At 34.6% G+C, this 13,210-nt stretch overlaps 2 protein-coding genes across 2 annotated transcripts in view; both read left to right on the forward strand.

Annotated features, from left to right (window-relative positions):
- The first annotated feature begins 464 nt into the window (after positions 1–464).
- On the forward strand, positions 465–8,250 carry LOC123557270 (52 kDa repressor of the inhibitor of the protein kinase-like). Its single transcript, XM_045348655.2, has 4 exons — positions 465–2,482; positions 3,849–3,980; positions 4,188–4,406; positions 7,654–8,250. The coding sequence occupies exons 1-4, from the start codon at positions 1,427–1,429 to the stop codon at positions 8,005–8,007; spliced, it is 1,761 nt and encodes a 586-aa protein (XP_045204590.2). The 5' UTR covers positions 465–1,426; the 3' UTR covers positions 8,008–8,250.
- A 267-nt stretch (positions 8,251–8,517) lies between these two features.
- Positions 8,518–13,210, forward strand: part of LOC128557063 (uncharacterized) — a 47,705-nt gene continuing 43,012 nt past the window's right edge. Inside the window, exon 1 of the mRNA XM_053543633.1 lies at positions 8,518–8,674. Within this exon, the coding sequence (XP_053399608.1) occupies positions 8,632–8,674 (43 nt within the window). The 5' untranslated portion in view covers positions 8,518–8,631. The remainder of the gene's footprint in view (positions 8,675–13,210) is intronic.

The raw sequence follows: 13,210 nt of genomic DNA on the forward strand, positions 1-13,210 counted from the left end.
ATTATGTTTTTGCAAATATGAAATAATTCTAGCTGTTGTTACCTGTGCAACATATTGCGCAGTAGGTCTGTCCGTTATTTTTCGTGAAATAGAAAGTTGCGTTATTTTCAGACAGTATCGAACACTTTGTGTTAAATAATTGTGAACATGTTTTGGTCAGTAAAAAGCGAATTCGATAGTTTCGATTAAGAGGAAAGGATGTCATTTTACAAGTAAGATGACGAAAAGTAAAGAAAATGTTGCTTTGGATAGTGTAACCGCGAATACATACATTTGCAGTTAAATTCCTATTCATCTTTAAGCAAGTTTAAGTTTTTAATATTATAACAATACGTGTACATTATGGTTTGTCTTAATCTAACACCAAAGGAATTTAAAAATGCTGACGGATAGTAGAGTTATGACCCCTGGAAAAAATTAAACAAAACTTAAGAAATACATGTGTATTTGAATATTGCAGGAAAAAACAGAGGTGAAAATTTAAGCATACAAACCAATATGTCCTTAATTTTTTTTCAGTTGCTTCAGTTAGTGGTTCTTACATTTGAATACGTGTTTCAAATTGGTCATGCACTTATCCTCTCAATAACATAAATACGGGAATGAGTAGACATACCCGTATGATCAATGAAAATAATAGAGTGCATAATAACGTACCTTGATATAAAAATATAAAAATAATTCTGTCCATAGAAAACAAATCTAGGAAATGTCCTTAAACCAACTCCTGCAATTTTCACCAAACTGAAATGAAACTTAGTGGGCATGTGGCATACATGCGCGTTTTCTTACCTTTATGTCCAAAGATTTTTTACCGGAGATTTTGGCCTTGTTTACCCTGTATATTACAATGACATCTGAACACTGAAAACTCAACTCCAGCATTCTATCCGATTCAAATTAAACTTGGTAAACATTATTGACACGCCCAATTTGTCTGAAGTTTTGTGTCCGATTCTGTTTGTAGTTATACCTTTTTTTAGACTTCATATTATTCTATCAAGCATTTTCAGCGGGCAAGTATCATAATATTTGTCTTATTGTATTTCAAGTTTATCTTTTTGCACGGCTTGATCATGATTATTTTTATACAATTTTTAATAGAACATCTGTGAAAGGGATATGTTCGTGAACAATTTGAATAAATCTTTTACTACATATCTAAAACATTGGTTGCAGGAATATCGGAGGGAAAGAGCGGCGATTCAACTCTAACTGGCTCGCTGACTATCATTGGCTACGATACTCGCAGTCGCAAGATTCTGTTTATTGCGCTCCATGCTTACTATTTGGAACTAGTAAAGACAGGGCCTCATCTTCGTCTGGAGTGAGCGATTGGAAGAATTTATCAACATATGTTAAGCGTCATCAAGTTGATGAATTACATCGTGCTAGTGTTGTTTTAGCCGAAAACTTTGTTGACGTTATGGTTGACAAAAAAGAATCTATCCTTTGTAAAAAATCCTCTTCCAGCAAACAAATAGTAGAAAAAAATAGGCATGTTCTGAAAGAAATCATAGAAGTTCTAATAATGTTAGGAAAACAGAATATTGCAATACGTGGTCACAAGGAGGAGAAAAGTAATTTCATGGCGGTTTTACAAGGGTTGGCGAAAAAGAATCCAGTTCTGTCAGACCATTTAGCCAATGCACCATCCAACGCAAAGTATACTTCGCCTGAAATACAAAATGAACTTTTAAGTTTATGCGGCGACCAAATATTGGACATGCTAACAACTCAGTGCAAGAATGCGGGTGTGTTTGCTATTATGGCAGATGAATCTTCTGACATATCCACGAAGGAACAGTTGTCAATCTGCGTCCGCTACATTGAAAAGAACGAACATAACAGACACAAGCTTAGGGAGGATTTCCTTGGATTCATCACCTGTAAATCAATAAAAGGACAGGCCATCGCACAACTCATCTTAGAAAATCTGCAACAATGGGGTCTTGATGTATTGAAGTTAAGGGCACAATGTTATGACGGGGCAAACAACATGTCCGGAAAGTATAATGGCGTGCAAGCTTTAATTCGAGAGCGTGCACCACTTGCACACTATGTGCATTGCAAGTCGCATTGTCTCAATTTGGCTTTGGTGCACAGTTCTAAATTACAATGTGTTAGGACAATGATGAAAACAGTGCAAGATATTGCATTTGCTTTCCAGTACTCTGCAAAACGTCTTCAGGCTTTCGCCGACGAGCTTGCAAATGATGCCAACACAAGGGAACAGCTTGACGGGCGACACAAACTGAAGACGCTTTGTGAAACACGATGGATGAGCCGTGCTGATGCACTGACAACATTCAAGAATGCTTTCCCTGTCATCATACATGCTCTGGAAACTCTTGGAGAAGACAACGATGATAAAGCTCGAGAACACTTGATAGGTGTTCTACGGTTTGAGTTCATCATTGCTTTGACGACTGCGGAACATATCTTGAGTGCTCTTGTTGGTTTGACAGCAATTCTTCAAAAGGTAATTTTATCAGATTTTCAAATTTATGCACGATTAATTATTTCTGCAACAGCGTTTTTGTTCAGGGTGGTATTAAGAACTTCTTTAATTCTGGAAAAAATTAAATCATGCAATCGCAAATTTATTAAGTAAATACTTCAATCCATTTTGAATGTAGCAATATTTTCATTGAGAAGACACTTTTAAAAGGAAGCACAAAGAGAGCATATGCATATGCTTGACAAGTTTTGCGAGTAGTTTGAATAAACGAGCCTAAATTACATAGACACAAACAAGTAATTACTCATTTCTCTCAAACACATAGTTATGGTAGTTCTGCAGGGTTGAACAAATATAGATCTACAATGTACAGTTCTATTTAAACATATATTTTCAAAGCACAATGAAAGGGACATGTGCTTGATTTTTTTGTTAGAACGATTTAAAAATTTTGGTTCTGAGGTTAATTTTCAGCGTGGACTCTTGCGGGCATTTTTGACACTTTATTTAAGACATTTTCACGTATAAAAAAGTTCCACGATGTATATTTCAATGAACCTTGTCATTGTTTTACAATTTTCAATCGCATTGTAAAATAAAATGTATGGGTTCGTGTACTTGATTTTACACAATTCACCAAATATCAATTAAAATCTTTACATTACTGCTTGTTTTATGTAATCATTTTGAATAATTCAACGCTAAAACTTGTATCTAGTATCTAGTATCAAAATTAACCATTAGAAAGACCGTTACGAAGACTTTTCAACGAGAATCGTATTTCTTCCACCTGTATGGCGACTACCAGGCATTACTTTAGGTTTTTCGGATAAATGAAGCTACACGGTCATTTCCGGTTTTAAAATCAAACGGGTAGAACTTCCTTGATTTTATTTTGCCTGTTTACTGCACGTTTAATGATTTGAGCCGCGCCATGAGAAAACCAACATAGTGCGTTTGCGATCAGCATGGATCCAGACCAGCCTTCACATCCGCCCAGTCTGGTCAGGATCCATGCTGTCCGCTAGAAGTTTCTCTAATTGCAATAGGTTTTAAAAACGAATAACATGGATCCTGACCAGACTGTAAGTATGCACAGGCTGGTTTGGACCCATGCTAGTCGCAAACGCACTATGTTGGTTTTCTCATGGCGCTGTTCATTTGTTTATCGCTGAATTTCAAATTAACTTTAATAAAATTAATTTGAAACAAATATAATGTGGTTGCAGAATTAGTAAAAATATGATGCATTGAAATATATAACACTAACAATACAATTGTCTAAATGTATAACGTTTAAGATATTGGCAAAAAACTAAGTGTTGCGTCAGAAGATTTGTAAATATGCTTATCAAATATATTGTATAGAAACTTTGTATTATTTAAGGCTGACATGGACTTGATTGAGGCCACAAAAGAGGCAAGGGTAGTTGTTGGTATTCTGAATGAAGAACGTGGAGACCCTCTTGTTTTCGAGGGAATTTTCCAGACAGCAGTAAACATTGCATCCCAGTTCCAGGTAAACAATTCTTTATCACTAAGTAACCTTTTTAACGGACTGGTAAGACTTAAAGTTATACGTTCACTACTAACAAACTCGGTACTTTATTCAAATATTTGATAAACTGGTTCTTTTAGTTATAATAGTTAAATTTCTGCCAGCATAGATCAAATGTACTTTAATGGCATGTGTTTTGAAAATGTCGACATGATGTACTGGTTTCAGATTGACCCGTCCATTCCACGGCAGATTCAGCGGCAACAACACAGAGCTAATTATGATATAGCAGACCCTGAACAATACTGGAGAGTTGCTCTTTACAATGTCTTTGTTGATCATCTTATCCTAGAAATCACAAATCGGGTGATTTCAAATGAGGATCGTTTCACCGCTCAGTTGCTGATACCTACCAGACTACCGGAATTAACTAACAATCTGGTGGATGTATGTATTGTTTAAATACTCCAAATAATATTGACAATTTAGATCCATCTTATTTTCTTATGTAAAAATGTGCTACCATCTTTATTCAGAAACCTGTATAGATAAAATGCTTATTCATTTTTTATTAAATATTTCTTTCTCAATAAAGTCAATTATACGTTAAGTTAAACTGCGTAAAATCACGCCATGTACCCGGATAATCCTAACTCTGTTCAGCGACCCTAACTCAGTGCCAACATGGCTGACAGAAAGACGATGTATGTAGTTAATTTCCTTGTCTTTTTTCGTGTTTTTATGTGAGTATGCAATGTTAGCGTAAAACTTTTGATAGTCATAATATCCTGTATTGATAACATGTTTTGTGTACTAAATATTTCAATCGAAATGTCACATTATGTGGCTAGAATTCATTAAAATGTACTCAAAAAAGTCTTCAAAATGAACAAGTTTTATGTTTCTAACTGTTTTAAAGTACCAGAAATTGCAGTAAGACCTTACTTATTAAATGTATTAGTTCCATAAATATCTCTTTGACAATGTTTAACAGTATCAAAGTTTGAAATCGATTTTTATAGCTTAAAAATTGTATTGATTATGAGGTGGGTTTAAATTTGCGGATAATTCCTAACTGGTATAGGAAACAGTGCTGGATAAATACGAACTTAGAATGGATAAACACCTAACCAACCGAAAACTGCTGTTCGTCTGTGCTTTTTTATGGACTGCTGATGCTCGAAGTTCTTTGATCTACCCACCCCTGCAGGGATGTGGGATTCCTATGTCCAACTTATCCGACTCGTGATTTTGTGCCGGCGGACAAGTGCATTTTTCATTCTGTGTGTCCGTGGACAAGCATACTTTTTCAGGTATAAAATGAGAAAACATAAAATATCATTTAGATTGTGTGTTGCTTCAAGTGTATGGAGGTGATAAAGATAATGGGTTCTTTGACAAGGTCTCGCGCACACTGTAATTCGGTGACCATGATAAAATATCAGAGAAGATTTAGATACAAGAAGATTTATTTAACGTCGGAAAAGTATAAACATATAACACTAGCTTAAAGCTATTTTCCGACAAACACATGTAAATAAGCTCAACATAAGTAAAACAGCTGTAATAAAATGCAAATATGTTAAAGCACATTAAAGCAAATAAAGCATCTGGCTCTAAGTAGATAAGAAACAAATCACAAATTATCACATACATGTTACAGCGCATTAAAACAAAATAGCACATATGTACTAGCAAATAAAACGAAAAAGTAATTTACCACATACAGATTTAGCACATTTAAAGCAACATAAAAAAGTTAGCTGACACTACACAAAAATAAGAAAAGTCACATTTTACAACATGCATTAAAAAAAAAAAAACATAAAAGAAGAAACCATATACATGCTAAAGGGAACATAAGAACTACTTAAAGCAGCTGAAGAAAAATATTTGCATCATCAGCATATAGCATTCTGTAACTAAAACTAAAAAAAAAGAAAACAAAGGTTACACACAGAGAACTAAATGGACATTTAAAGACATCAGACACGTAAACAACTTAAAAAAAGTATTATGACAAGTTTGTAAGTAGAATTCCAACTGCTGAGACAATAAGTCACTGTCAAAGGAAATATTTGACCCAGTAGTCAGCCAAATTAAAATCAAAAGCACACAGAGATCGCAAGTATGACAAAAACAAATCGGAACGTTTTAAGAGTCTTTCTCTGAATTCATCTGGCTTTGCACCATTGCGTGGGCAGTGTTTCGGGCATGACCTCAAAAGATCCCGAACACTGCTTACGCGATTTCAGACTTTTATAAACGTTAAAAGGCAAATATTTCAACAGCCTATATTTTACCACAGTTACTGTGATATGTTTTTCTTTTCATTGTCCTAAATAAAGAACTCGATCTCCAGTCTGTTTGCGCTTTCATGAAGGTTTAATATTACAAATCAGACAAGTGAAATTTGACTATGGACAAGTGGATTTTAAGTGTCCGTGGACAAGTGAAAAATGTAAGGATACCCACATCCCTGTCCCGTCAGTCCATGCATCACTCCCCCACCCCCCACACACACACACGCACGCACGCACGCACGCACGCACGCACGCACGCACGCACACACACACTTTTCATCCCTATTTACCGTCTGAAAATATCATATTTAATAAATAATCATAAATCTAATCCCATTTAAACAATATCAAAAATATTCCTTTAGCACCTCTATAAATCTCTTACACTATACGATATACAAGATTTGAAACAAACACAATTCTTCTGAAACAGTGTGTGTGTGTGCGTGTGCGTGTGCGTGTGCGGGAGAGAGGGTTGGGGACTACAGAACTTCGAACATCGGTGGTATTAAGTAATTTCTTATGTAGATATAATAATTTTGACTTTTATACCGAGTTATTTTTTAGGGTTTATCCAGATTTTTCCAAACATTGCTATTTGCATAATATCAAAATTATGAAAAAATATTTGACTGTAGTGGGCATACATATAACATCTTAAAATTAATGACAAAGTTTGTAGACAATACCGCTTATAAAGTAATGTTTACAATAATCAGACCATGTACACGTCAACTCATTCATTTCTATAGAATACTAGTCAGTTAGGTGTTTATCCGTCACACAATTTCGTTTAAGTTAGGTTTTTATCCATTCCTCATGTAAACTGAGTTCGGTTTTTATCAAATCAAAGTTAGGTTTTTATCCATTTTCTCGCTGTCAGTACATTTGAACATGTATTGTGTCAACATGTAGTGGGTTAACAACATAGTGTAAAGGGGCCTATAAAGCAGTATATCTTTGCTTTCAAACAACAAAATAGTCGAGGCATCAAAAGCATAGAAGTATTTTTAAAGATTTTTTGTAAAAGTTTTCATTGAAAAAGTTGCCTTGTTCGTCGTTTTTCCATCTGAATACACAAAGGTTGATATATTTAACATGATACATTTTGAAATAAATATACACTTGATCAATGGAGATAGATATAACAACAAAAACATTCCTTTATACATCGTAATTACACAGAAAACAAAGTTGTATCGGCTTTACATCCGCCATGTTGGCACTGAGTTAGGGTCGCTGGACAGAGTTAAGATTATCCGGGTACATGGCGTGAAAATACTATTATTATTATGTGCAGAAGAACCCGCTGACTCTATGAGTTCGCATGTGAGCGTCTGTTAAGCTGTCCCGTTCATAAAATAATTAAATTCCTTATCTTTGGCTGACAGGTTATATACACTTGCTATGCAGAGGACATCAACTTACCAAAAGAGCTGTTTGAATATGAGATACGGAGATGGACTATGAGGTGGTCGGATGGTGCACAAAAACCAACCACAATAATCGACACCCTAGACCGAACCCAAAGTGAAGCGTACCCGAGCATCTACAGTATACTGAAAATATTGTTGTCAATGCCAGCCACACCAGCGTCATGTGAACGGTCATTCAGCAGTATGAAGAGAATAAAAACATACCTTAGAAATACAATGACTGAAAACCGTCTCGCTAGTCTTGCTCTGTTGCATATTCATCGAGATATGGAGGTAGATGTTGACAAAATTATTAACAAGTTCGGTTAAATGCCGAAATATTGAATTCATATAGATGGAATGTCATACTGACACAGCTTGAGTTATTTAACGCTGATGAAATAAAGTAGAAAATAAATCATAGAAACCGAGAATAAATGGCACTGATTACAGTTTTGTTTAATACATCCGAAATGCACCAGATTGCACCATTTAACGTACATTTTCAAAAAAATTTTCAGCGGAGTGGGTTTATTGCACATCAAATGCGGTTTCAACCTGTCTGTGCTGTCAGCGCTTTGATTAAAATAGGCAACAGCGGGCCGATACAGCGCGGAGCATTCATTTTTCGAAAATAAATGAATGATTCATTTTCCGAAAACGAGAGGCGCACAATCCGTTGGCTGTAGGTTAATAAAGGTATTTAAAATCTTAAAATAATAAGACATACTGAATTTCCATACTTACATAACATTAATGATTACATATAATATCTAATTAAACTTCTCTATTCAAGTGTGACTCTTTCCAGACATTCACTGACATGCGCAGATGGGTGCCCGCAGATGAACCCCTTGACGAACCTCATTTAATTTTGTTGACGACGTGAGCAAATCATATCGCACAGGCATTCGTTGAGCGCGGACAAAGGAAGGAGTGTGTTTTTCAGTAAAAATGTTGAAACTTATATTCGCTGTTGTCTTGGTTGTGCTAGCAGGTAAATTGTTTTACTTTGTTGACGTTGATGTTAGTAAAATGATAAAAGATCACGTTTGACTTCTTAACTTTTTGATGTAGATCTATAAAGGTAGATCTATAGAGCTAACTTACTTTATCAGTGTGAATCTACAGTAGATCTATAAGCATGTAATCAGAGTTTTCTGTGAACTTTTCACTCTCTCTTATCAATCCTTTTCACAGTACTGAATTAACATGTGTATTTTACTGTAAATAATGTAAAACCTAGGTGATTTGTTTTTTTTGAAAATCAAAGGACCAAGGGCCGATTAGTGTGTGGCGTGGGGGGCGGGGAATGCGCACACGGCGAGCTTGCTTTCTTGATAACTTAAATTGATAGTCATTTCAGTCAAAATTTTCGTCTGGCTTCGCTCATAAAACTATCAATAATTACAAGTTGTAATTTCTCAGGTGGTTGGAGCAGACAGAAGTCAGATTTTTTTTTTTGGGGGGGGGGGGGGGGGGGGGGTTGAAAATTCACAAATTTAAGGTTTAGCAGTACTAATCCCCAATGATAACGTGATTCCCGCCGAAACGCGAGGACGAGTCTAAATCATGATAACTGATGAAATAACCATTCATAATGCTTGCACATTACTTGACAAGCAAATATTAGTATTTCTTTCATTTCAAATATCCACTAAGTATATGGCAACATAGCTCAGTTGGCTAAAATGCAGACAATAATTGGGTGTAAGCAGATCGTTTTGTGGGTTCGAATCCTCACAAGGGTTGTTTTTTTTTCATATCTATTTTTTGTTTTCCCTATTCGTTTTCATTTTTGCTTCCGTATTTTTGTTTCTTTCTTTGATGGTTTGTTGTCGAGCACGCTTGCGGTGAGCTCGATATAGTCGCCACTTTCGGTGTATGTGCGTGCGTGCGTCCGTCCGATTTTGTCCGGACCATAACTTTGACATGCATGGAGCAATCTTGTTTATATTTCGCATTAATGTTTAACTCAATGAGAAGGCTTGTCATGCACAAACCCCATGTTCCTATCTCAAAGGTCAAATTGAAGTTCGTCCGGAGCATTTCTCCTTCATGGCCATGCATGGTAGGATTTTGATGTAACTTGGCATGAATGTTCACCATTATAAGACGGAGTGTCATGCATAAGAAGCAGGTCCCTAGGTCCAAGGTCAAGGTCACACTTAGAGGTCAAAGGTGCTGTTAGGCTCGACATTCTGCTCGTGGTCATACTTGTATTTGTATATATGTCTTTATATAACACACTAGTATGTTCATTGTTTGCATGGCTAAGTGCATGCATTTAATCAATATCATCTTTGTTATGTAATAAACTATTCTGATCTGCCATATCGCCTTTAGCTACCTCTCTGTTGTGTTGTCACGGAGCTCATGAAGGAATCTTGATTTTTATGCAATTTAAAGTGAAACAAAAATTAAAAGAAAAATTAAATGTCGATGCCGAGTTTCGAACCCACATGGCAAAAGATCTGTTGAACTTGGACTGTATGCTTTACCACTGAGCTAATTCGTAATTGGTATAAAACCTGGAAATATTTAGATTGTAACATGTTAGGAAAATGTTGAATTCCCTATGTTCCATTATAATCTATTTATAGTCATGTTTGTAAATATCAAGTTATCGTTGGGGCATAGTATATCACAAAACCACAGAAATTTTTAGTAAACAAACAGTATCTTTATAAACAACCCATCTGACCAATACATTCTTACCGTTCTGTCCAAAGAATTGGATACTTAAAATATTCTAAAAGAGTTGTCCCCCTTTAAAAATGAATGCCATTTGTAAAGAAATAAAAGTAAACAATTGTCAAAAATGATGTTTAACCTTAAAGGTGGTCAATCACATTTAAACAACATTTAATGACATTTTTTACTTTTTGTATATTCTGGAAGAGAATTATTTAAGGAACAAAAAGACCGATTACACAGAGTTAGATTCCTATTTGAAATGTATATTTTATTATTTTTATAAAATTTTGTAATTACTCCCCTTTAATATGAAAGTATATAAAAAGCTGGGTATTTCTTTTTATTTCGATACAATGTCTAGTTTTACATTTGCATTTGATAGACATATCAACTATTGAACAATCTGAACCAAAATGCAAATTTAAAAGCTGTGTGTAGCTTCTGAATTCATTTATTTCCAATCTATCTTGGTTGCGCAACCAAGATAGGCAAAGGGAGGTAATAATAATTTTTCAAACTTGCGTTTCTAATGAATTCCATCTAAATACATAATTTTTAATGCAAATATTTTACAAATATATTACAATATGTCTAATATTTATACATTTCCTTAGGCAAAGTATGTTTATCAAATTTATACTTATGATAAAATAACTCTATCTTGGTTGGGCAACCAGGATAGGAAAATGAAATTTTAAAAATACCTCCAGTGAAAATCTAATTTGTATTAAGTGTTAAGTGAACATAAATGAGTGTAAATGATCAGATGCTAATGTTTCGAACAAATCCGTTACATGGCCAAAATCTGATTATCCACCTTTAATTGATATGTAAAGTTTAAGCACTCAAACATTGTTGCAAATGCATCGAAACGAAGACATGCAACAGCTTTTTTAATAAAAAATGGTGAGTTTTTAAAGGCATTGAACTGTCCAGATGTGTGGCCCCTTCATGCAGTCCCTTTCCGAAATTCAATACATATATGAGTAAATTGACAATGGTTTTGTGGAATAATATAAATGTTTTAAATATGCTGTTTGATTTTCATACATGTAAAACCTTTCTTTCTATGAGTTTGTGATATTTGAACTTAATTCTCCGAAACATGGACCTAACTCTTAAAAGATGACCTTGTCTGAAATATTCATGATCAAATATGTTTAACTCTTACCCTGTTAAATTTCTATAATGAACTTGAGAATGCTTGGGCCTAGGATCACGAAACTTAATAGGGAGGTTGATCATGATCAGCTGATGACCCCTATAATAGGCTGTTGATTTTGAGGTCAGTAGGTCAAATGTCATGGTTACTTTGACCCAGAACAGTAGAACTTTTTTGGCCAAAGAACTAGAGAATGCTTTGGTCTAAGATCACATTTAATACTTAGGCCTCACCAAATTAAAAAGTTGTTCATCGGATTTGCCGCTCGTATATTTTCAGAAACACAAAAAAAATATTTTTTTTTGTTTTTGGCTTGCGCTCGCACCATTGAAAAAAATCAATCCAAAATTTTTTGGTGCGCTACTTTTTACGGACGTAAAAATGTATAAATGCTTATAATTCCAGTCCTAGATTGTTCTCAAATGGATTTTAATCAAAATAAATACATACTACGCACACATCGTCTATAATAAATCATAACACTTATATTTAGTTGCATTAAAATTGTTTCCCCTTTATACAGTTACGCCATTTTCTTCAAATGTTTACCAAATTACATGCTAAAAAAATCGATTTATTTCATTGAAAACTGGATGAAGAAAAGGTTACTAATTTATTGGATAACATCAATCTGCATTATTTTGGTAAGGGTAAAAACTTGTTGATGCATGTCACTTATCTGTTTTCTGTTTTTCCTGTCCAAATGATCAGCATTTGCATACGAAAGTTGGTGGGGTAAGGAATTTACATTATGAGTTGTTTTCAGAACCGTTTTATTTTCCAATCATTTAGTTGACTAATGTTAATGCACGTTTATCTCCATTTCAGACTTTAATTGAGACTTTGTTTCAACAAATTTAATATGTTATGAAAGTTTAAAGTTAGAAAAAGAGCTGTACAATAAGACATCATGCTCGACTTTTCTGAATTAGAGCTTTGCTAGTAAAAGGGGCATGATAGTCAGAAGCTTTGAAAGTACAGAGCTATTGGTCATTATATAAAACTTAATATTTGATGTATCAAAAACTTTGTAAAGTCAGCTAAGAATGCTACATTTTCATAGCAGTAAATATTCAAGTCACATATGTATGTGATAAGTATGGTGTAAGGTTATGCATTGTTGTTTATTACATATTTTCTAACAGCATTTTCAAAAGCATGCATTATTTGATTACAGTGTACTGTATGACACTGTTAATACATTTTTTTCAGGAGTTTGCTTTGTTGTGCGTCTACAGGTCAGATTTTCTCAATCCCTGGGGACTTACTTTTTAATTTAAAAGGGCTATGCATTCATTTTAAGGTTTTTATTAGTCAGCCGAGAGCCAAATGAAGATAAATATATTTCTTCGCTCTTCGCTCGCTCCTGATTTTCTCAAAAACCTAAACAAATATTTAAATTATTTTTTCGCTCGCCGCCTCAATTTTTTCAGAAAAAAATCCGATGAACAACTTATCAATTTGGTGTGGCCTTACGACTGGTCAATGACCCATAATTATTGATTTGAGGTCAGTACGTCAAACGTCCAGTGACCAAATAATTTCTGTTCCTTGTGCAGTTACTGAATGCATTAAGGGGGGCATTTCGTGTTCTACAAGCTCTTGTTTAAATTACCTCCCCTGTTCTTTCTCTTATATATATGAAATTGCATACATGTACCAGATAAGCAATTT

Source organism: Mercenaria mercenaria, chromosome 5 (assembly GCF_021730395.1).
Source record: "Mercenaria mercenaria strain notata chromosome 5, MADL_Memer_1, whole genome shotgun sequence".
In the NCBI taxonomy this organism is placed as follows: domain Eukaryota; kingdom Metazoa; phylum Mollusca; class Bivalvia; order Venerida; family Veneridae; genus Mercenaria; species Mercenaria mercenaria.

Bases quoted from the DNA above. Each gene is read 5' to 3' on its own strand.
- LOC123557270 (XM_045348655.2), top strand. From the start codon at position 1,427: ATGGTTGACAAAAAAGAATCTATCCTTTGTAAAAAATCCTCTTCCAGC. The intron at 2,483-3,848 runs GTAATTTTATCA...GTATTATTTAAG, and splicing joins TGACAGCAATTCTTCAAAAG to GCTGACATGGACTTGATTGA. The intron at 3,981-4,187 runs GTAAACAATTCT...TACTGGTTTCAG, and splicing joins ACATTGCATCCCAGTTCCAG to ATTGACCCGTCCATTCCACG.